The sequence below is a fragment of the Salvelinus fontinalis genome, chromosome 11 (assembly GCF_029448725.1).
Source record: "Salvelinus fontinalis isolate EN_2023a chromosome 11, ASM2944872v1, whole genome shotgun sequence".
Lineage (NCBI taxonomy): Eukaryota > Metazoa > Chordata > Actinopteri > Salmoniformes > Salmonidae > Salvelinus > Salvelinus fontinalis.
The window spans coordinates 27,687,505-27,709,994 of NC_074675.1; the positions used below are offsets into that span (position 1 = coordinate 27,687,505).

General features: G+C 42.5%; 2 protein-coding genes across 8 annotated transcripts; one reads left to right on the forward strand and one right to left on the reverse strand.

The window, feature by feature from the left end:
* Nucleotides 1-175: 175 nt before the first annotated feature.
* Nucleotides 176-15,622, reverse strand: aadat (aminoadipate aminotransferase). 6 transcript variants are annotated; one of them, XM_055938226.1, is made up of 14 exons: nt 15,534-15,622; nt 14,112-14,250; nt 13,773-13,941; nt 9,944-10,076; nt 9,621-9,695; nt 9,171-9,380; nt 7,149-7,214; nt 6,941-7,023; nt 5,810-5,906; nt 4,468-4,529; nt 4,209-4,273; nt 3,873-3,979; nt 2,169-2,270; nt 176-2,065 (listed from the first exon to the last, which is right to left on the reverse strand). In XM_055938226.1, exons 2-14 carry the CDS (start codon nt 14,176-14,178, stop codon nt 2,024-2,026), a joined length of 1,278 nt encoding a protein of 425 aa, XP_055794201.1. In that variant the 5' UTR covers nt 14,179-14,250; nt 15,534-15,622; the 3' UTR covers nt 176-2,023. The 6 variants fall into 6 exon arrangements, with proteins under 6 accessions (XP_055794201.1, XP_055794204.1, XP_055794200.1 ...); XM_055938229.1 differs by having other exon boundaries at nt 14,112-14,183; nt 15,534-15,616; XM_055938225.1 differs by lacking the exon at nt 15,534-15,622 and adding an exon at nt 15,255-15,344.
* LOC129865426 (INO80 complex subunit B-like) lies at nt 15,600-22,354 on the forward strand. 2 transcript variants are annotated; one of them, XM_055938231.1, is made up of 5 exons: nt 15,600-15,687; nt 16,231-16,423; nt 17,913-18,058; nt 20,745-20,914; nt 21,381-22,354. In XM_055938231.1, the coding sequence occupies exons 1-5, from the start codon at nt 15,645-15,647 to the stop codon at nt 21,846-21,848; spliced, it is 1,020 nt and encodes a 339-aa protein (XP_055794206.1). In that variant the 5' UTR covers nt 15,600-15,644; the 3' UTR covers nt 21,849-22,354. The 2 variants fall into 2 exon arrangements, with proteins under 2 accessions (XP_055794206.1, XP_055794207.1); XM_055938232.1 differs by having other exon boundaries at nt 17,913-18,046.
* Nucleotides 22,355-22,490: the final 136 nt, after the last annotated feature.

The window sequence follows — 22,490 nt, forward strand, 5'->3', positions numbered from 1 at the left end:
TAAGCACCATACACAGTGGCTTGTGTGTCTGGCCTCCACAGCTCGTAAAGTCGCTACATACTGGAGCAGTGAAACGTTCTAAATCACGTGGAAGTCACATTTTTAAAGGAATCCCAACAAACAGTCCTAACCGTTGTAACGCCCTGGTGGTAGAAAATGGTAACACACACACACATTGTAAGAAAAGATTTTCATTTACTTTCCCTCACCAAAATCATGACAATATAACAGTGCATGGATCGATCAACTGTTACATTCTCTAATCTTTACAAATGTATACTGAACAAAAATATAAACGCAACATGTAAAGTGTTGGTACCATGTTTCATGAGCTGAAATAAAACATCCCAGAAATGTTCCATTCGCACAAAAAGCTTATTTTTGTAAAATGTTGCGCACAAATGTTTTTATATCCCCATTAGTGAGCATTTCTCCTTTACCAAGATACACTAGTTAGACAAGATAGACAAGATAGACTGACAGGTGTTGCATATCAAGAAGCTGATTAAACAGCATGATGTATGGCGTTTTGTGGGTGAGCAGTTTGCTGATGTCAACGTTGTGAACAGAGTGCCCCATGGTGGCGGTGGGGTTAGGGTATGGGCAGGCATAAGCTACGGACAATGAACACATTTGGCAATTTGAATGCACAGATATACCGTAACAAGATCCTGAGGCCCATTGTCATGCCATTCATCCGCCGCCATCACCTCATGTTTCATGATAATGCACGGCCCCATGTCGCAAGGATCTGTACACAATTCCTAGAAGCTGAAAATGTCCCAGTTCTTCCATGGTCTGCATACTAACCAGCCCACCCATTGAGCATATTTGGGATGCTCTGGATCGATATTTACGACAGCGTGTTTCAGTTCCCGCCAGTATCCAGAAACTTTGCACAGCCATTGAAGAGGATTGGGACAATTCCCAGTCATGTGAAATCCATAGATTAGGGCCTAATGAATTTATTTAAATAGACTGATTTCCTTATATGAATTGTAACTCAGTAAAATCTTTGAATTTGTTGCATGTTGCATTTATATTTTTGTTCAGCGTACATACTGTCTAACATTTTAGTTAAAAACTATGAACGTTTTGGTCTTCAGAAATGCTCGGCTCAAGTAATGCTGATTTAGTTGTAGAGTTGTAAATAGTGTGACACAGTGTTAGCTACCAAGGTAGACCAATGGCTGCAAAACGGTGATTACATTCACAGTCATCTCCAAGGCAACATGCGTATCTTGTCTGACGTAAATTTGTATTTTTGTGATTTGCAGGTGATTCAAGTTTGTGGCATTGATTGCTGACTTCAGGAAGCAGAGGGAACATGCCCCGATCCACATCAACGGGACTGCAGTAGAGTCAGCTGGTTTTAAGTTCCTCAGCGTCCACATCACTGAGGACTTGACGTGGACCAACACCACCACCACTCTTGTCAAGAGGAAGCAACAGCGTCCCTACTTCCTAAGGCGGCTGAAGAAAATCTGCATGAGACCTGGGTCCTCTCCAAATACTATCGCTGCACCATTGAGAGCGCCCTGACTGGTTGCATCACGGCCTGGTACGGGAATTGCTCTGTCCACAACCGCAAGGCCCTCCAGCAGGTGGTGAAGACGGCCCAGTACATCACTGTGCTCCCACCCATCCAGGACATCTACTCAAAGCGGTGCCGGAGGAAGGCACGCAGCAGACAGTATCGGAGCGCGTACACACACACATCACAACTGCTGGTACCAAAGTCTTATTATGATTGGTAAATACTAGACTATAAATGTTGCCTTCCTGTATTAAACTTATGCTAAAGCATTTATACTATTCTACCGAGCCACTCATGTTCGTATTCTTATATTTGATTATTTATTATTGTTGTTGCATTGTCGAGAAGGAATCTGCAAGTAAGCATTTCGTCGGACGGTGTATCCCGTACATGCGACTATTTAAACTGGAAGCTTGTGAATTTGTAAAAAAATGTATCTCTGCCAATGAAAATAGTTTGTCGTCCATTTGTTATCTGATGTACTCCTCACAAAGATTCCTTGATGAGTGCATATAGCCTCTTGAAAGCCTGTGGAGAAAGAAAGAGAAGGTACATGTATTACTCATTTATTGCCTTCAAGTGTGTTTGTGTGTGTGTGTGGCTGCATTTGCATGTGTGTGTGTTTCTTTACCTCGTCGATCTGTTGCGGTGTGGAGAGGGAGAAGGCCGCTCTGACATAAGGACACGGTTCTGAGCTGTTGATCATGAATACACCTCCAGGGACAAGCAGCACCTAAAGTAGGACAACAGAAAATGTTTAACCAACCAGCACCTACTACCAAATATGGACACTAAGACAAAAGGGGCCAAAACTGTACTGCAGTTGGTGGCTGTAGACCCTATGAGCTTCTGTCATAGTTAATTTGCTCACTCTCTCACACACACACACACACACACACACACACACACACACACACACACACACACACACACACACACACACACACACACACACACACACACACACACACACACACTTATCTTGAAGCTCTGAATTATGTATCATAAAACTGCTGCTTGTATAGTAGATTCTGTGTGCTGATATTAAATTAGCTATTACTTTTACCATTTCCCAGACTCACTCTGTACATAACCAGCCTTTTATAATCTACTGCAATTGGCTTCAATTGTTTGGTGCAGTGTGAAGAAAATACCCAATGTTAGATTTTAAAAAGCCCCGATTGTGTTTCCTATTCTTTCCACATAGAAGCAGACCAATCAGCGTGGATTTGGAGAGTTCTTATGTGGGCGGGGGGAAACCGTGGGATTTTAAATCCATTTGCCTTCTTGGATAATGACAGCTTCACATACTATCCAATATCCTATTTCTGACAAGCACTAGCCCGGCCCTTAGTGAAAATCTCGTGCTGCTCATCCTGCATGCATGAGTAGGACATTAACGCCAGACAACAAACAGACAGTAGGGTTACCTGTAGCCGAATTGTTGTTAAGGGAGAAGTTCACTTAATATGAACCAAATCTCTATTTTCAATGGTAATGGCATGGTATAGAAGTGCCAATAAACACTTTTTTGGGGGGGGATCTCACTTGCTTTCGAGAAACTTACCCCACCAGTAATATACTTCATTATGCTTGTTCTGCAGTTGTAGGGGCACAGAAAAACATGAGCAAAAGCTCCAAAAACACATCAACGCTCTCAGTACGGTGATGCAGATCTTTCGCTGTTGTACACACGAAACTGTGTCATTCCGAATTTCATCCGCAATGTTGTATTCCACGTTGTACTTCTCGACGTAGCCCAGAATACTTTTCCGTGTGCTCTACATGGAGAAGCAGCACTGCCGGATAGAGGAAACGTATCAAATGGAATTTAACGTCGCAAATAAAGTTCGGAATGACACAATTTCACGTGTACAACATCTAAAGACCTGCATCACTATGCTGAGAGCATCGCGGTTTCTAAAAGGAGGTATTTGAGTGTTTTTGCCTTTTGTTCATGTTTTTCCTGTGCCTCTACAACTGCAGATAAAACGTAAGAAAGTATATTGCTGGTGTGGTAAGTTTCTCTAAAACAAGTGAGTTCACAAGAAAAAGTGTCTGGGCCCTTCTATTGACATCGAAAATAGAGATTTGGTTCAAATGGAGTAAACTTCTTCTTGAAGTATCTAAAATACAGAGATATTATAAACGACAGGAATCTCCCAAAGATACAGGACTTCAATGCAAGTGGACTATTTTAAAACACCAAACATAATCTCATTCAGTCAAACAGGTTGTATTAGTTTAGTCAGTGTATGTGTGAGCTGTGGTGGAGCCCGAGATCAGGTGGGCCTGTAGGGTAGAGTTTAGACTGTGTGTGTGTTTGTGTACCTACCTCCTTCTCCAGAGCCTTCTCCATGATCAGCTTCTGGGTGTCTGCGACGCCCTTCACCTTGATCCACAGGAACATGCCTGCAGCTGGGGCGTGCCACTCTGCCACATCTACATATATATATCACACACACACACACACAGAAGGGTTAGGTCTAGGTATTGTTTGGTGCAGGAGCAGGGATTTTCTTTCTTATTACCCCTTTGGCAAAGCACTACTTCCTCTGATGCTTTGTGATTTTAACAAGGCACTAGCACTGTGTGAGGTGCTGGCTTCATGAGTGTTTTTTTAATGTTAGGCTTCAACGGACACAACCATGTGAGTGAGTGAAACACAAACCTTTGAGCCACTTGTCTGCAGAGGAGAGCATGGCATCTCTCTGTGTTCTGTAAAACTCAGTCACTCTGAAAGAGAAAAGGTTTGTCCATCATACTGTAGAGTGCTGAACTGCTCATATTGTAATCAATACCCCCCCCCCCCAAAAAAAAGCAATAATTGCACAACAACACATAACACAAACAACTCATATCTTTAGCTATATTGACACCATAGATGCGTGTTGTTTATACAGCTGCCAGTGGTACGACCTTTGACCTACCCATCTACGTGGTTGAGGAAGCCTTCTTGACCCCAGCCATGCAGCAGCTGGGACACCATGAGCTGGAGGGAGAGATGGAGAGAAGGAAAGAAGGAAAGAAGGAGAGAAGGAGGAGTAGTCAACACTGCATCTGTTGCATGTTCCAGTGCATTGTGTTGCAAATGGAAGTTAACTCTTTCTGAATTCCATATTGTCTAGAACATTCCATACTTCTATATCACCTATATTTACTCAGGAAAAACAGATGTAACGATCAGAGAGACAGACAGTGTGCTCGTCTTTGACTCACACGTCCTCATATACCTAATCCTAACTTCCTTCCGTATACGTGAAAATAACACACAGATGTTACAATAACATGATATTCATCTACAAAGAGCAGGCAGCGAGTGGGCGTGACTGTCTCATCCTGCCACCTCATGAAAAGTGAATTAGTGTTGCATTAAAAGGAAAAATCAGGCACCATGATGTGGCCGGTGACACTTTGCTTCTTGAAAGTCCAATTATCTTAAAAACTTGCCCGCTGACATGGGGGAAAATTATGTTGGGACTGCATCAACCATGGACTAATGAAAAAAATACCTAAATATTGTTTTTGAGTGGATTTTTTCATTAACCTCTGTGATGACACGGATTAAACAACTAACGCTTTCTGTCTACTCTCATCTCTATGGGAGAACACAGACAATTATGCCACTAATCTATACTGAGAATGGTACAGTACATTCACAGAATTAAATAGAACACAATATAGTAATATCTCTCGATGACTGGAGTTGTCTCGTTGTTGCTATGGTAACTACTCACATTAAAACTGCTGCAAACTGTCTCTTCCGGCAAAATAACTTTAAAAAATAATCAAGGTCGTATTCACAAACAACCAAATGGGAAGAAGGCAGGCCAAAACGTGGAGGGACTACCTGAAATGTTTACGACCTTGATATACCTTGGAATCTTTTTCCCCCTTCGTTTTCTGTTGGAGAACGTGTTGCTATTTCGTGCACTACTGAAAACGCAGTTTCATGTTTTGCTGTGATTACAGTCACAGGAAAGAAGCCTCATATGGGATTTAAACAATGACTAGAGACTAGAGGCAAAGTAGGAAATACAACCAAACATCACATGAAAGTAAATATGCCTGAACATATTTATTACTACGTACCATTCATTTTAAAGGGGATGGTACGGCAGTTTACTAAGACATGCATGCTATATTACTTATTTATTACTACATGCGTTTCAAAGCGAATGGTGGGGTAGTTTACTACTAGGTCTAATTTTAAAGGGGAAGGTGATGCAATTTTAGAGGGGGTGATGGGGTTAGAAGTAGAGGTTCATTCACCTGTGTGAAGGTGCTGGTATGCATTGTAGAGGCCTGGATGTGTAGTACCACTCTGTCCACCAGCGGCTTGGGCCCAGTCACAAAGCCTATCCTCAGCCTGCAAAGACAGACACAGAGGGTCATACCTGCAGAGACACACACACACACATGGGAAAGGCAGAAAGGGGCCGTTTCACTGGTGAAGGAACATCACAACAACAACAACAAGCAGTGTGTCCTCTGTCTTCCTAGGCACAGCAGTGCTGCATCCTGTGTGTGTGTGTGTGTGTGTGTGTGTGGACACGTTTTTAACTATTATTGTGGGGACCAGAAGTCCCCACAAGAATAGTAAACAAACACAAATTTGACCAACTGGGGACATTTTGTTAGTCCCCACAAGGTCAAATGCTATTTCTAGGGGGTTTAGAGTTAAGGTTAGAATTACATTATGGTTTAGGGTTAGGAGCTAGAATTAGTTTTAGGGTTAAGGTTAGGTTTATGGGTTAAGGTTAGGGTAAGAGTACGGGTTAGGGGTTTGGGAAAATAGGATTTTGAAAGGGACTGAATTGTGTGTCCCCACAAGGTTAGCTGTACAATACTGTGTGTGTGTGTGTGTGTGTGTGTGTGTAATACCTACCGGGAATAGCACAAGGTAATTCAATTGTCCACATGAACTGGAAAAACAAGGACTTCAATAACCCACTGAGTACACAGCTTCTGACAGTCTTTCGGTAAAAAGTTCCGACAACCACATAGAGAGACAGACTACAAAAATCACACAAAAGTAGCTAGTAATAGTGTAATAACAAACTGAACAGGTCTTTTTTTAAACTATATTTTTTAAAGTCTTTGTATGTTTATTGGATATAGAGATATAGAGGTGAAAGGTAGGTCAGAGATTGCTGAAAGAGTAGTGAGCCGGATTCGAACTCATGCTGGGAGTGGTACATCGTACATGTGCTCCAGAGACAGCGGCTTAGACTGCTAGACCACCCTAGTCTACTGAACAGGTCTCTCTTGGCAAACAGACGGTTCTCAATTAGACAAAACTGCATAAATAAAAGGTAAATGAATACAGTGACTGTACTTCCTTCTTCCTCCCTGACCTCTAAACCCACATAGTTGCCTTGGCGATCTAACAGTCTGCCTCACCCTGACGACAGGATCTTTGAGAAGGAGTCTGTCCGGATGATTCTCCCGTCAACGTCCATGGAGAGAAACGTGGGAGCCCAAGGCTGCAGAGAGAGAGAGAAAGACGCATGAGCAGCCTGTTCTATTATATACAGTAGGGGTGATGCCATTGCAATGTGTCCCAATAAAACATACAAAGTCATACATTAAACAATGAAACTATTTTTACCTTGTCAAACTGTAGGAAGTAATAGGGGTCGTCCTCAATAATAAGGAGGTCATACTGCCTGGCAAGCTGTCAAAACGACAACAAAATCTTGATTCATTCTGTGAAGTAGACCTTTAGGGAAATCAATATTTTACAGAGGCCTGAATTGAACTAGCACAATAGTTTCAGAAAGAAACCCTCCCTTTCCCTTCGCTCCCATATGCATGAGTCAGTGACCTAACCAGGACCATGTCAAACTCTGGCCCTATTTGAAAAAGACTGTTAAGGAAATCATTAATAACAACTAGAACAATGGATTCAGATTGGGTCCCTCCCAATTTCCTTCCCGAATGTCAGTTGGGCCTGGTCCCAGATCTGTTTGTGCTGTCTTGCTAACTCAGAGACAGCACACAGGACAGCACAAACAAATCTGGGACAAGGCTATAGACACTATGGTTCAGGCTATAGACACCATGTGTCATTGTGGCAGCAATATACACTATGGCTTTGTACTCTGCAGTCTGTATTCTACTCAAATTGGTTGCCTCCCTTTCCTTCCCTTTCCCTTCCTATCCAATAGAACTCAAGAGAATATTTTTCAATAGAAGCATCTCTAACATCAGATATGTACAGTGCGGTATCCCGCAGGGCAGTTGCCTTGGACCGTTACTCTTCTCTATTTTTACATATGATTTGCCACTTGTCTTACAAGAAGCTAAAATGACTGTATATGCTGATGATTGCACATTAAACACATCAGCACCTACAACCAGTGAGCTCACTCAGTCTCCCAGCAAGGAGTTAGTCAGTGTCAGAATGGGTAAAAAACAATAAACTGTTCTTAGATACATCTAAAACCAAAAGCATTGTATTTGGTTCAAAGCATTCTCTTAGACCTTAACCTCAACTGGAGTTGTGCATAAAGGGTGTGACCATTGAACAAGTTGAAGAAGCTGAACTCCTAGGAGGAGCATTGGATGGTCAGTTATCATGGTCAAGTCACATTGACAAAGTTGTTGTGACGATGGGGAGAGTTATGTCTGCTATATAAACATGTTATGCGTTTTTGACACAAAGATCAACTGTACTAGTTGTTCAGGCTCTGATCTTGTCCCATCTTGATACCTGTCCGGTAATGTGTTCAGGTGCAGAAAAGACAGACCTGGCTATGCTGCAACTGGCTCAAAACAAAGCAACACGCCTTGCCCTTAACTGCACACACAGAACTGACATCAACAACATGCATCATAGTCTTTCATGGTAGAGGAGAAATGGACTACTTCTCTTTAGTCTTTTTAAGAAACATTTGTCTGTTGAAAATGCCTAACCACTTGTCTAATCTATTTGCATACACTTCATTCAGACATACGTACCCCACCAGCCATACCACTATGTGTTTCTTCACGGTAACCAATAAAAAAAACAGATTTAATATGCCGCTCAGTTATGTGTAGAACCATGTCATCATGGAATGCTCTGCCACCAGAGTTTACTCTGCCACCAGAGTTTACTCTGGCAAAAACATTTTTTAAATTTTTTTTTTTAAATGTATGTATCAGAATGCCTCTCCTCTTTCTAAAGATCTAATTGAACTGTACATAAGAATATGAAGATGTACTGTATATATAAATAGTGTGTAAATAGTATCGTTGTTGTCGTCTCTTGTTGTCTTTCCAATACATAACTCCTATTTTTATTTTGAATGTATTATAATTTTGAATGGAATATAATATCTTATGTTGTTCTTGTCTATATCCGTTCTGTACTTTGTCATGTATTTGTACGTTTTAAGCGGACCCCAGGAAGAGTAGCTGCTGCATGTGCAGTAGCTAATGGGGATCTGTTTGAATACTTCCTTGAGGTTTCCATGAGGTAAGCACTGATCTAAAAATAATTTGGAGAGGTGAAAGCAAGGTTACCACCCTGTTACTTTAACCAATTCAACCAATTCAGATCTGGGACTACTTCCAAGGAAAGTAGGAAGGAAGGATGCATTTCTGAACTATTTGAATAGGGCCTATGGGTCTGCAGACTCTACCGTACCTCGTAGACCTCCCTCTTCCTCTGGGTGGTCATGGAGGCCCCGGTGGGGTTTCCTCCATTGGGGATTGTGTAGAGGACCCTGGGTACGGTGCTGTGTGGCTTGTGGACATCTGCTGGGTCCCAGCGGGACAGCACCTCCTTCAGCCCACCCGGGATCATACCGTGCTGATCACTGGGCACATTGATCAGGTTACATCCCAATGGCTGGAGCTTGGGACGGCGAACACAGTGTGTGTGTGTGTGTGTGAGAGAGTAAACGTGAGAGTGAGTTTTTATATCTATTATTATTAACATTATGTTGTTGTTGTTGATATCACTATCCGTCACATTTTGATTTCTCAACAGTGGCCTTGCCATTCGTGCTAACAGAGCTTGCCTGAGTGAGTGAGTTTGCGACAGAGAGAGAAAGTGATTGTGTGTGTATCTGTGGTTGTGAGTAGAGGCTCTTACTGCAGCGAGAGTCCCAGAGTACGTGGGCGCGTCCAGAAGAACGTTGTCTCCGGGATTTACAAGCATTTCAAACACCTGCCAAAAACACAGAGAAAAGTACTAGAGGGGAGGGCAAGAACAGGACAGGGTCATGGGATCGCCGGATCATTAGTGGCAGTCACACCTAACTTACCTTCCTTGCACTTCTCTTTTCTGCTTCATTAAGGAACCTTTTACTTACTGTGATATGCGGTTGTCGGAGCGAGCTATTTTAAGATGGATACACTAACAGTAAGTCGTTCTTGATAAGCGTCTGCTATATGACTAAAATGGAAATGTAATACCTTGCAGAGACCCTCTTGGCTGCCTGTAGTAACACACATGTCCATCTGGCCCTTCTCAGCGCTGTAGTTGGCTGTAGGAGGGCTGTGAAGGTTCTTCTGAAGGTTCTTCATCCAAGTCAACAGCTCCGGGATTCTATATACAGGTAGGCAGAGGCCTAAATTAAAAAAGTTCCATTCATAGGGGTCGAATCCTAACTTTAGTTGAACTTTCAAATTGATGTCCATGTGAGAGTAAGTGGACATATTGACTTAATTAAGTGAAAATTCAGATTTGCCTCATCATGAATAACCTGCAGTTACAAAACATCACCTTATCTTAACCTCACCCTATGTCATCTCACCTTAACCTCATCTTATTTCCTTGAAAATGTGTATTTTTTTAAGCAAGAAATAGACCTAATCATGAATAATAAAACTCGAATAGCAGCCAGGGTATGTCGTAATAAAATGTTGGGTTTTGACATCCAGTGAAACGTTAATCCTAGTGTGCATAATAGGGTGCTTTTTAGGAAGCAGCCTTGGCTTTATCGTCCTGTTAGCTCTTATCAGAAGTGATTAAACCAACGCTGTGGAAAGCAAAGCAGTGGTCGAGAGCACACGCACGCACACAGGTTGAGAGCTCTACAGCCCAATATGAGCCACTATTTACTATTTAGACTGTTGTAAAAGGTAGATAAGAAGCTGTTAAGAGATAACCTTCTGCCACCGCCATTAACTAGCATAGGCGTCATGCTGTCCTAACCGTTTCAAGGAACAGCGTTGACCAGTTCAAACACGTCGTAATAAAACTTGTTTCAAACCATTCATGTCCGCAGGATTCTACAGTCTAAACTCCTGACCGTGCGTAGAGCTAGTCATGTACATTACTCCGTTGGTGTTGCGGAGCGCTTTCAAAAGGCAATGTCCTTGTTGACTCTTTCCTATCGCGCTCTGAAGAAGCTTCCGCAGACTTTTGAAAGATTTATGCGCGATAAGAGATGCTACTTAACAATACACAACGGGTGTGTCCAAGATAGCACCGATTCCCTATTAAAGTAGTGCACTACACTGAGTGTACAAAACATCTTTCCATGACATAGCTTTCACCTGGTCTGTCTATGATCCCTTACTGATGTCACTTGTTAAATCGACTTCAAATCAGTGCCGGTGAAGGGGGGGAGACAGGTTAAAGAAGGATTTGTAAGCCTTGAGCCATGGGTTGTGTATGTATGCCATTCAGAGGATGAATGGGCAAGACAAAATAGTTAAGTGCCTTTGAACAGTGTATGGTAGTAGCTGCCAGGCGCACTGGTTTGAGTGTATCAAGAACTGCAACGCTGCTGTGTTTTTCACACGCAACAGTTTCCCGTGTGTATCAAGAATGGTCCACCACCCAAAGGACACCCAGCCAACTTGACACAACTGTGGGAAGCATTGGCGTCAAGATGGGCCAGCATCCCTGTGGAACACTTTCAACACCTTGTAGAGTCCAAGCCCCGACAAATTAAGGCTGTTCTGAGGGCAAAAGGGGGATCAACTCAATATTAGGAAGGTGTTCCTAAGGTTTTGTACACTCAGTGCATGTACAGTGCATTCGGAAAGTATTCAGACCCCTTGACTTTTTCCACATTTTGTTATGTTACAGCATTATTTTAAAATGAAACTAAAAAACAGTTTCTTCATTAATCAATAAAACAGGGTTTTAGACATTTTTGCTAATTTAGAAAGAAAAACATAAATACCTTATTTACATAAGTATTCAGACCCTTTGGTCTGAGACTCAAAATTGAGCTCCAATGCATCCTGTTCGATTGATCAAGTTGTAGACACAGCTCAATGATGATTGGAGTCCACCTGTGGTACATTCAATTGATTGGACATGATTTGGAAAGGCACACACCAGTCTATATAAGGTCCCACAGTCGGAGCAAAAACCAAGCCATGTGGTCAAAGGATTTATCCATAAAGCTCCAAAACAGGATTGTGTCGAGGCAGAGATCTGGCCTCCATCATTCTTAAATGGAAGAAGTTTGGAACCACCAAGACTCTTCCTAGAGCTGGCCGCCCGACCAAACTGAGCAACCGGGGGAGAATGGCCTTAGTCAGGGAGGTGACCAAGAACCCGATGGTCACTTTGACAGAGCTCCAGATATCCTCTGTGGAGATGGGAGAACCTTCCAGAAGGACAACCATTTCTGCAGCACTCTACCAATTAGGCCTTTATGGTAGTGGCCAGACGGAAGCCACTCCTCAGTAAAATGCACATGACAGCCGGCTTGGAGTTTGCCAAAAGGCACCTAAAGACTCTCAGACCATGAGAAACAAGATTCTCTGGTCTGATGAAACCAAGATTGAACTCTTTGGCCTGAATGTCAAGCGTCACGTCTGAAGGAAACCTGGCACCATCCCTACGGTGAAGAATGGTGGTGGCAGCATCATGCTGTGGGGATGTTTTTCAGCGGCAGGGAATGGGAGACTATGCTGCAGTAGTTTATGTGTCGGGGGGCTAGGGTCAGTTTGTTATATCTGGAGTACTTCTCCTGTCTTATCCGGTGTCCTGTGTGAATTTAAGTATGCTCTCTCTAATTCTCTCCTTCTTTCTCTCTCTCGGAGAACCTGAGCCCTAGGACCATGCATCAGGACCATCTGGCATGATGACTCCTTGCTGTCCCCAGTCCACCTGGCCGTGCTGCTGCTCCAGTTTCAATTGTTCTGCCTGCGGCTATGGAACCCTGACCTGTTCACAGGACGTGCTACCTGTCCCAGACCTGCTGTTTTCAACTCTCTAGAGACCGCAGGAGCGGTAGAGATACTCTTAATGATCGGCTATGAAAAGCCAACTGACATTTACTCCTTAGGTGCAGACTTGCTGCACCCTCGATAACTACTGTGATTATTATTATTTGACCATGCTGGTCATTTATGAACATTTGAACATCTTGGCCATGTTCTGTTATAATCTCCACCCGGCACAGCCAGAAGAGGAATGGCCACCCCTCATAGCCTGGTTCCTCTCTAGGTTTCTTCCTAGGTTTTGGCCTTTCTAGGGAGTTTTTCCTAGCCACCGTGCTTCTACACCTGCATTGCTTGCTGTTTGGGGTTTTAGGCTGGCTTTCTGTACAGCACTTTGAGATATCAGCTGATGTACGAAGGGCTATATAAATACATTTTATTTGATTTTATTTAAATATCGAGGGACAGATGAACGGAGCTAGTACAGAGAAGTCCTTGATGAAATCCTGCTCCAGAGCGCTCAGGACCTCAGCCTGGGGCGAAGATTCACCTTTCAACAGAACAAAGACTAAGCACACAGCTAAGACAAGGAAGGAGTGGCTTCAGGACAAGTCTCTGAACGTCCTTGAGTGGCCCAGCCAAAGCCCGGAATTGAACCCGATCGAACATCTCTGGAGAGACCTGAAAATAGCTGTGCAGCAACGCTCCTCATTCAACCTGACAGAGAGGATCTGCAGAGATGAATGGGAGAAACTCTCCAAATACAGGTGTGTCAAGCTTGTAGTGTCATACCCAAGAAGACTCGAGGCTGTAATCACTGCCAAAGGAGCTTCAACAAAGTACTGAGTAAAGGGTCTGAATACTTATGTAAATGTAATATTTCCGTTTTTATCTTTAGTACATTTGCAAAAATGTCAAAACTGTTTTTGCTTTGTCATTATGGGGTATTGTTTGTAGATTGATGACGGGGAAAACTATTTAATAAATTTTAGAATAAGGCTAATGTAACAAAATGTGGAAAAAGTCAAGGGTTCTGAATACTTTTCAGAATGCACTGTATATACAAAATAGGGTGCCATTTTGGACAGACCCAATGTCTTCTCAGTCACTGACTCACCCGCTGGAGGCAGAGTACTGCAGAGCCCTCTTCATCATGGTCTCGTCGAAGGTGAGCATATCCCCGTTCTTCACCTGGATGGAGCAGGACTGGAAGGGGAACGTGTTGGGGTTGGGAGCCCCTGCGGCCAAGGAGATCATGGATGGGGGTGACCTTTGCTGGATTTCAGCTTTGGGATGGAGGGGGGCAAGACACAAAGGTACAAAGGTTACAAAAGTACCAATGAAATAAAAATATCTGAAAACTGACAAAGAAAAAAAAATACTAAAGAGAAATTCTACATGGCAAAACACAGAACATAGCAATATGGAATAGAGTTCTACAACCATGACGACTTACTTAACATTCGGATAGGTGAGGGCTTCCGAGCTGCACTGACAGCTGTCAAAAACCGAGCGTAGTTCATGGCTCCTGTAAAATCACCTTCTAACAATCAGCACTGACAGAGCAAGCTTGCCTGTGGTGTCAATCGCACCTCCTGGGGAATATAGATATTCAATGTGACAGTGCATGATGACACATGGATAGTTGTGGATTTGCTTGCCTACTAAATACTAATGCAAAGTTGATTGTTGGGTCAAGTTACCAAACATGGAAATAATGTAAATGTACTTGTTTTATCATGGTATAATGATGGGATGCATTCATTACACAAGGAAACCTGAGTGTGATATCGTTGGCACTTACTATGCAGCCCCAAGGTCCACTAGAGGACGCTATTATTCCTGACGTCGTTTGATTTAAAGACGTCAGGAATAATGGCGCCCTCTGACAAACCTTGGGGCTAGCTGTTATGTTGTTTTGCTTCTGCCGTATGGCAGCACTGAAGTGGATTGTCGTGCACTAAAGGCAGAACAAATATAGGAACAAGTAGCAACATATGCAAAGAGTTAGACTGAAATACATTGCACAAAATTATTTACACACGAATAAACTTCAGTAGCTCAACAACCGATTAGTATTACAAACACGTTTGTTTCTTGACTGACCTTGCGTATCCTGTGCTTAATCGTACAGTGGCCGCCGCTGGATAATGTACTTTTCCACTAGCAATAGTCCACACAAGTGGCCGGTGTGTGGACTACATTACCCAGGTGTCAAAATATTATATAATTTTGAGATTACTGTACTGTAATTGTGTAAATCAACTAACTACATAATTATAAACATGTATAATTTCCCCCATGTGCCCAATAATAAAATCGTAACAAATTATCTTAGACAATTTATGAATGAATCGAATCAGTGGAACAGTCGAGAAGCCAAGTCTAGACAGTACTTTCATGGCAGCAGCGTATCCGAATCCACAGTCATAATCGTCTTCGAAGCCGCAAGGAAGTCTACGTTGCTAGCTAGCTAAGTAGTTACGCTAGCATTAGTTTTGATTTCATTGTCTTGTGTATTTTCAAATGACTCTGCATTACTGTCCTGTTTATACAAAGAACGGGGAAATGCGTTGAAGGAAAGCAACTTCATCCTTACCTTGATTCGTGAGCAACTAGCGTTCATTTATCTAAAAGGCAGCCATCTAACTAGTTAATTATTCCAGATAACGTTAGCTAGCTAAGTTAGCTAACTTTAGTCAGTTGTATTTTGTCAATCGACAACACGTGTTGGGCTTGCAAATGCTTCATCAAAGTAGACTATTTGCTACTTATCACGCTATCAAAGCGCGTGACAACTCTCGAGTAGGTTGGTCGTCCCGTGATGGCATTGAGTAGTTAGATAGCTAACTGTTACAGTAACAAACATTTTGTTTACCTAGCGAACAGTTGCTGACGACTCTTCCGTAGATCGAGCAAGGCCACCTTGCTAGGATGTAGACTGGCAGAACCCGTTTTCTGGTTTTGATTGATATATACAGTCGTTTCAATGGGGAAAAGGAAAGACATGATCCACCCAAGGTTTATTTTAGGTGAGTTGTTTGTTTACTGTTGATGTTATGCTCCCATGTCTCAAGCATGGTTTTGAATTGAACATTTTACACCATCATATTGACTACCAGACATAACATATTATGAAATGTCCAGGAGCCACTAACCTTAGCCATTCTTTTGAGACATACATGGCGACATAATAATAATACATGCCATTTAGCAGACACTTTTATCCAAAGCGATTAACAGTCAGCCATGCATGTAGATTGGGGCGGCAGGTAGCCTAGTTGTTAGAGCGTTGAGCTAGTAACTGAAAGGTTGCTGGATCGAACCCCCGAGCTGTCAAGGTAAAAATCTGTAATTCTGCCCTTGAACAAGGCAGTTAACCCACTGTTCTCCGGTAGGCCGTCATTGTAAATAAGAATGAGTTCTTAACTGACTTAGCTAGTTAAATAAATAAATTGGTGGTCCCAGCGGGAACCAAGCGCTCTACCAACTCTACCAACATTATACACTACCAAATAGGCCTGACTTTGTTTATATATCTTGTCTACATCTCTATTTGTTGTCTGTTACTACAGGTGATGGAGACCACGTGGGCTTACACAGCCTGCATAGGAGGAAACACAAAAAGCACAAGAAGCATCAACGTGACAATGGGACAATGGGCTCCTACTCAGAGGCCATGGAGTCAGACTCTGGGATTGTGGTCAAGCCCCCCACACAGCTCAGACTCAAGATCAAACTGGGAGGCCAAACAGTTGGGACAAAAAGGTGAGACCTCGCTGCCATTTTAATAGTCTTGCTTGACAGACGTTTTTTTGCACAACAATTTAAGTCAATAAGTCATCGTTTTAGTTAAAGTATGATATAATATTTGGACTTGAAGTGACATCCGAATTGCCCACTTTGTGCAAATCCGCGTAAATGCATTGTCTTTTCCTTTGATATGACATACAAATTATTTTCAGCCTACATTTTATTTCTGGGCTGGGTTTTATTTGAATGATACCACCCATTAGCATGGCATTGTTTATTAATCAGAAACAGCTGCAAAGTTCTTCTTCTTAATGACTGAAATCAGCCAAACAGCCTTGTCTCTTTAGCCATGGAGCAAACAACCATAGGGGTGTAAATTAGTTTTTTCACCACCACTTTTCACATTTTAGCAGAAAATTATCATAATCCATTGGATAATTAGTCAATTTTCACTTTTTTGTTTTTTGTTAGTCTGGATTTTTAAAAAGATACCTGAAAATTGTATAAATGCGTGATATGATAGCATTTTGCAAACCCGCTCCCCCCGTTGCCCCAAGGTTTTGGCCACTAAAGTGTTGCTTTGCCACACACTCCACTGCTTTGATTGGTGTAACGTTAGCTAGAAACCACAAGTGTCTATCCAGATCATGAAAAGGCACCCGCGAAAGAAATTCAAGGGACTTGTAGTTACTTGTCATTTGCGGCATGCATGAGCAAAGTCATTGTAGCCTATCATTTCACTTCCCTGTGAGAACCATGAGCACAGGCTGACTTGGCTTGCTGTACCGCATCCAAAGCCTGCCAGCAGCCTACCAAAAATTGCACCGTGTCCATTACAATGTAAAAAAAAATATACAAATAATTGCATATCAACAATCTTTCAATAGTTATCCATATTACCGGAGTTTCGTCTTACTCTTTCTAACATTTTAAAAAATTTGACCCTTATTTTTTTATCAGGTAAGTTGACTGAGAACACAATATCCTCCATTTCTATGGCAGTTTCGCGGCTGCAATAAAGGGAAGATGCCAACATTTTGGAGATATCAATAGAGATTGGCAGCATCTAATGGGGATCCATAATAAATACAAATAAGCTAGTGGTTTCCATCTGTGGTGAAGTTTTCCCTAAATCCAGCTCCTGAATCAGCTGTAGAGCCAGCGGGCTAATCTTTTGAATACGGTGGAGTTAAAACAAAATTTAAACAGCAACAACATTAGCTAGCTAGATTAGGTTAGCAAGATAGCTAGCTAACCTTATCTAGCTAGCTACACTGACAGCTGTCAGTGTCCTAATTGTTGATGTTTATCAACTCCACATGGAAATTCCCAATTCGTGACTATGTACAGTACAGTATCGTCATTCTTCGGAGGTGAAACCTAAAAGTGCATTTCTTCTGTTCGACAGGAAATTACGTCAAAATAGTGGCAGCAACTTCATCTGGGGGGTCCCTTTAAATGTATGGTTTGTTGTTCTCTCTCTCCTTCTTTTCTCATGAACCAGTGTGCCAACGTTCACTGTGGTCCCTGGTGTAGCCCCCTCCCAGTGTCCTCTGATGATCGTGGATGACGACTCTGATGATGACGATGATAAACCTTCTGAGGGTGTTCCACTTGAGCAGTACCGGGCCTGGCTTGGTGAGTGCAAAGGTCTGTCTCTTACGCTCATCATATCCACTCATGTTCAATATAAAAGTAATTATGTGCTTAATGTGATTTATTTACTATATATACACTCCATATACAGTGCATTCAGAAAGTAGTCGGACCCCTTGAAATTCTCCACATTTTATGTTACAGCCTTATTCTAAAATTGATTCAATCGTTGTTTACTCCCTCAATCTACACACAATACCCCATAATGACAAAGCAAAAACAGGTTTTTCGAAATGTTTGCAAATTCATAAATAAAAAAAAACACTGAAATATCACATTTACGTAAGTATTCAGACCCTTAACTCAGAACTTTGAAGCAGCTTTGGCAGTGATTACATCCTTGAGACTTCTTGGGTATGACGCTACAAGCTTGGCACACCTATATTTGAGGAGTTTCTCCCATTCTCCTCTGTAGATCCTCTCATGCTCTGTCAGGTTGGATGGGGGCTTCGCTGCACAGCTATTTTCAGGTCTTTCCAGAGATGTTCAATCGGGTTCAAGTCCGGGCTCTGGCTGGGCCACTCAAGGACGTTCAGAGACTTGTCCTGAAGCTACTCCTGCGTTGTCTTGGCTGTGTGTTGTCTTGGCTGTGTGCTTGGGGTTGTTGTCCTGTTGGAAGGTGAACCTTCGCCCCCAGTCGGAAGTACTGAGTGCTCTGGGGCAGGTTTTCATCAAGAATCTCTCTGTACTTTGCTCCGTTCAGCTTTTCCTCTCCTGACTAGTCTCCCAGTCCCTGCCGCTGAAGAACACCCCCACAGCACGATGCTGCCACCACCATGCTTCACCGTAGAGATGGTGCCAGGTTTTCTCCAGGCGTGATGTTTGGCATTCAGGCCAAAGAGTTCAATCTTGGTTTCATCAGACCAGAGAATCTTGTTTCACATGGCCTGAAAGTCTTTAGGTGCCTTTTGGCAAACTCCAAGCTGGCTGTCATGTTCCTTTTACTAAGGAGTGGCTTCCGTCTGGCCACTCTACCATAAAGGCCTGCTTAGTGGAGTGCTGCAGAGACTGTTGTCCTTCTGGAAGGTTCTCCCATCTCCACAGAGGAACTGTGGAGCTCTGTCAGAGTGACAATTGGGTTCTTGGTCACCTCCCTGACCAAGGCCCTTCTCCCCCGATTGCTCAGTTTGGCCGGGCGGCCAGCTCTAGGAAGTCTTGGTAGTTCAAACATTTTTATATTTCACAATGACGGAGACCATTGTGAAACTTTCAACTCTAGAAATTGTTTAATACCCTTCCCCAAATATATGCCTAGTTTGAGAAATAGACGCCTCACAAGTCCTCAACTGGGAGCTTCATTAAATAGTACCCGCAAAACACCAGTATCAACGTCAACAGTGAAGAGGCGACTCCGGGATGCTCGCCTTCTAGGCAGAGTTGCAAAGAAAAAGCCATATCTCAGACTGGCCAATAAAAATAAAAGATTAAGATGGGCAAAAGAACACAGACAATGGACAGAGGAACTGTGCCTAGAAGACCAGCATCCCGGAGTCGCCTCTTCACTGTTGATGTTGAGACGGGTGTTTTCAGGTACTATTTAATGAAGCTACCAGTTGAGGACTTGTGAGGCATCTGTTTCTCAAATTAGACACTCTAATGTACTTGTCCTCTTGCTTAGTTGTGCACCGGGGCCTCCCACTCCTCTTTCTACTCTGGTTAGAGCCAGTTTGCGCTGTTCTGTGAATGGAGAGGTACACAGCGTAGTACAAGATCTTCAATTTCTTGGCAGTTTCTCGCATGGAATAGCCTTCATTTCTCAGAACAAGAATAGACTGACGAGTTTCAGAAGAAAGTTATTTGTTTCTGGCCATTTTGAGCCTGTAATCGAACCCGCAAATACTTAAGCTCCAGATACTCAACTAGTCTAAAGAAGGCCAGTTGTATTGCTTCTTTCATCAGAACAACAGTCTTCAGCTGTGCTAACATAATTGCAAAAGGGGTTTCTAATGATCAATTAGCCTTTTAAACTGATAAACTTGGATTAGCTAACACAACGTGCCATTGGAACACAGGAGTGATGGTTGCTGATTATGGGCCTCTGTACGCCTATGTAGATTTTCAATAAAAATTCATTTCCAGCTACAATAGTCATTTACAACATTAACAATGTCTACTGTATTTCTGATCAATTTGATGTTATTTTAATGGACAAAAAATGTGCTTTTCTTTCAAAAACAAGGACATTTCTAAGTGACCTCAAACTTTTGAACGGTAGTGTATGTATCAGACCCCTTTGCTATGACACTCCAAATTGAGCTCAGGTGCATCCAATTTCCTTTGATCTGTATTTATTTTTCAATACATTTGCATACATTTCAAAAAAACAAACATGTTTTCACTTTGTCATTATGGGGTATTGTGTGTAGATGGGTGGGGGGAAAAATCTATTTTGAATTTAGGCTGTATTGCAACAAATCAAGGGGTATGAATACTTTCTGAAGGCACTGAATAAATAAGTTCACTGCACAAGGCAAATATTTAATGTAATTTCAGTGAGCCTGTTTCTGTCTTTGCCAAACATCAAGTGTTTGAATGAAATGGCATGCTATTCCCTATATAGTGCACTACTTTTGACCCTGGTAGTGCACTATATACAGAACAGGGTGCCATTTTAGATCATAGCCATGTCTTTTTAATATCATAACCATGCACGTGTTTTCTTTCTCTTCCCTGCCTCTAGATGAGGACAGTAACCTGGACCCGTCTCCTCTGCCAGACATGGACTCAGACTCCCTGGGTAAGCCGGTGGACGAGGAGGAGAAGTGGCTGGACGCCCTGGAGAAAGGAGAGCTGGACGACAACGGAGAGCTGAAGAAGGAGATCGACGAGTCCCTGCTCACAGCCAGACAGGTAATGTAACAAGAGAGCAGGCCCCAGACTAGTCTGTCATATCAAAGTAGGGATAACTTTCACTTGACCACGTGGCTTGACTCAGGGAATTTTGCCAGGCCAGGTCACAATATGATTTGAGAAACGGCAATTAGGTAAAGGAAAATCCCAGCCAAAAATGTAATTTTGGTATTTGTTTCATTAGTCCATTGTTGATTTAGTCCCTAAATGTTTTGCATGGCAGCAATCAAGTTTAAGATATTTCTGTATTTTGAAAGTTATGTATCTTAACTTGATTGCTGCCATGCAAAACATTTAGGGACTATATCAACAATGGACTAATGAAACAAATACCCAAAGTTTTCATGTGGCGTTTTCCTTTAAAAACTTGGAAGATTACAGAAAATCCTGAATTTATGTAAAACTTTAGTTCTACATCCTACTGAACCTGAATGGTTGTGTGTGTGTGTGTGCTTCTGCCTTACAGAAAGCCCTCCTGCACAAGCAGCAGAACCAGCCTCTCCTGGAGCTGCCCATGGGCTACAAGGAGAAGGAGATGACCACCGAGATGATGCAGAAGAGAGAGGAGTGTGCCCGCAAGAGGCGCCTGCAGGCGGCCAAGAAGGCAGAGGAGGACAAGAACCAGACCATCGAGAGGCTCACCAAGACCTCCAAGGCCAAGATCAAGAGTATGAGGGAGCGTAAGTTTAAGCAGGCCCAGTGTCCCATGGTCCGCTACTGTGACTCAGCCCAGGGAATGGGGATTTCGTTCCCAATAGGGGTGCTTGCCCCGACCCCTGCTGCCCTGTGCCCCCCTCCCCTGGCACCGGTAGGCTGTGGGATAAATGGGTGCAGTAATCTGAAGAGGTACTCGTGCTCCAAGACTGGGATCCCTCTCTGTAGTCTGGACTGCTACAAGAAGAATCTGGTCCTTGTTGTGGAGAGTGCTGCTTGAATTTGACCGTTTTCAAATGTTTTGGCTTGCTGGCAGTTTAGACTCTGGGGCTAAAGGGACAATGTGTTATTTTTTTTTGTATTTTGACAGATTATGAAAAGGCATTTTTCTTATTTTTTTTTCTCTGTGTGATGTCATATTAAGTGGTCATTTCAGAATGATGTATACTATCAAGAGTTCAAACCAACGCATCAGTCAGTCAATTTAGTCCTGATACTAGGATGACATAATGGAGGCTACAGCCACATCAGACAGCATGTATTTATTTCATTTCTAGATCCTTAGTTTGTGGAAGTCCACATAATGTAGATTGAGTGAGAATTTAAGGCAAGCTTATTTTTGTAACAGCAGGACTGAAATAACAGAGCGCTGTTTGCCTGATGATCATGAAGGACTTTCATTTGTATAAATATACGGATGGTTTCGTATTAATTTTGGCAAGCAGAAGCCGTAACATGTTTCTTTCTGTTTGATAAATTGAGAAAATGACCCAGAGGAAACCAAAATATGTTTTTCTTCTTTTAATTGTCACATTTGTATCACAAATTATTACATTTCCATACAAAATACTGTACATCTTAAATAAAATAACACATTTATCTTCCTCCAAAACAGCAACATGAATAGAATACTACCTAAGGC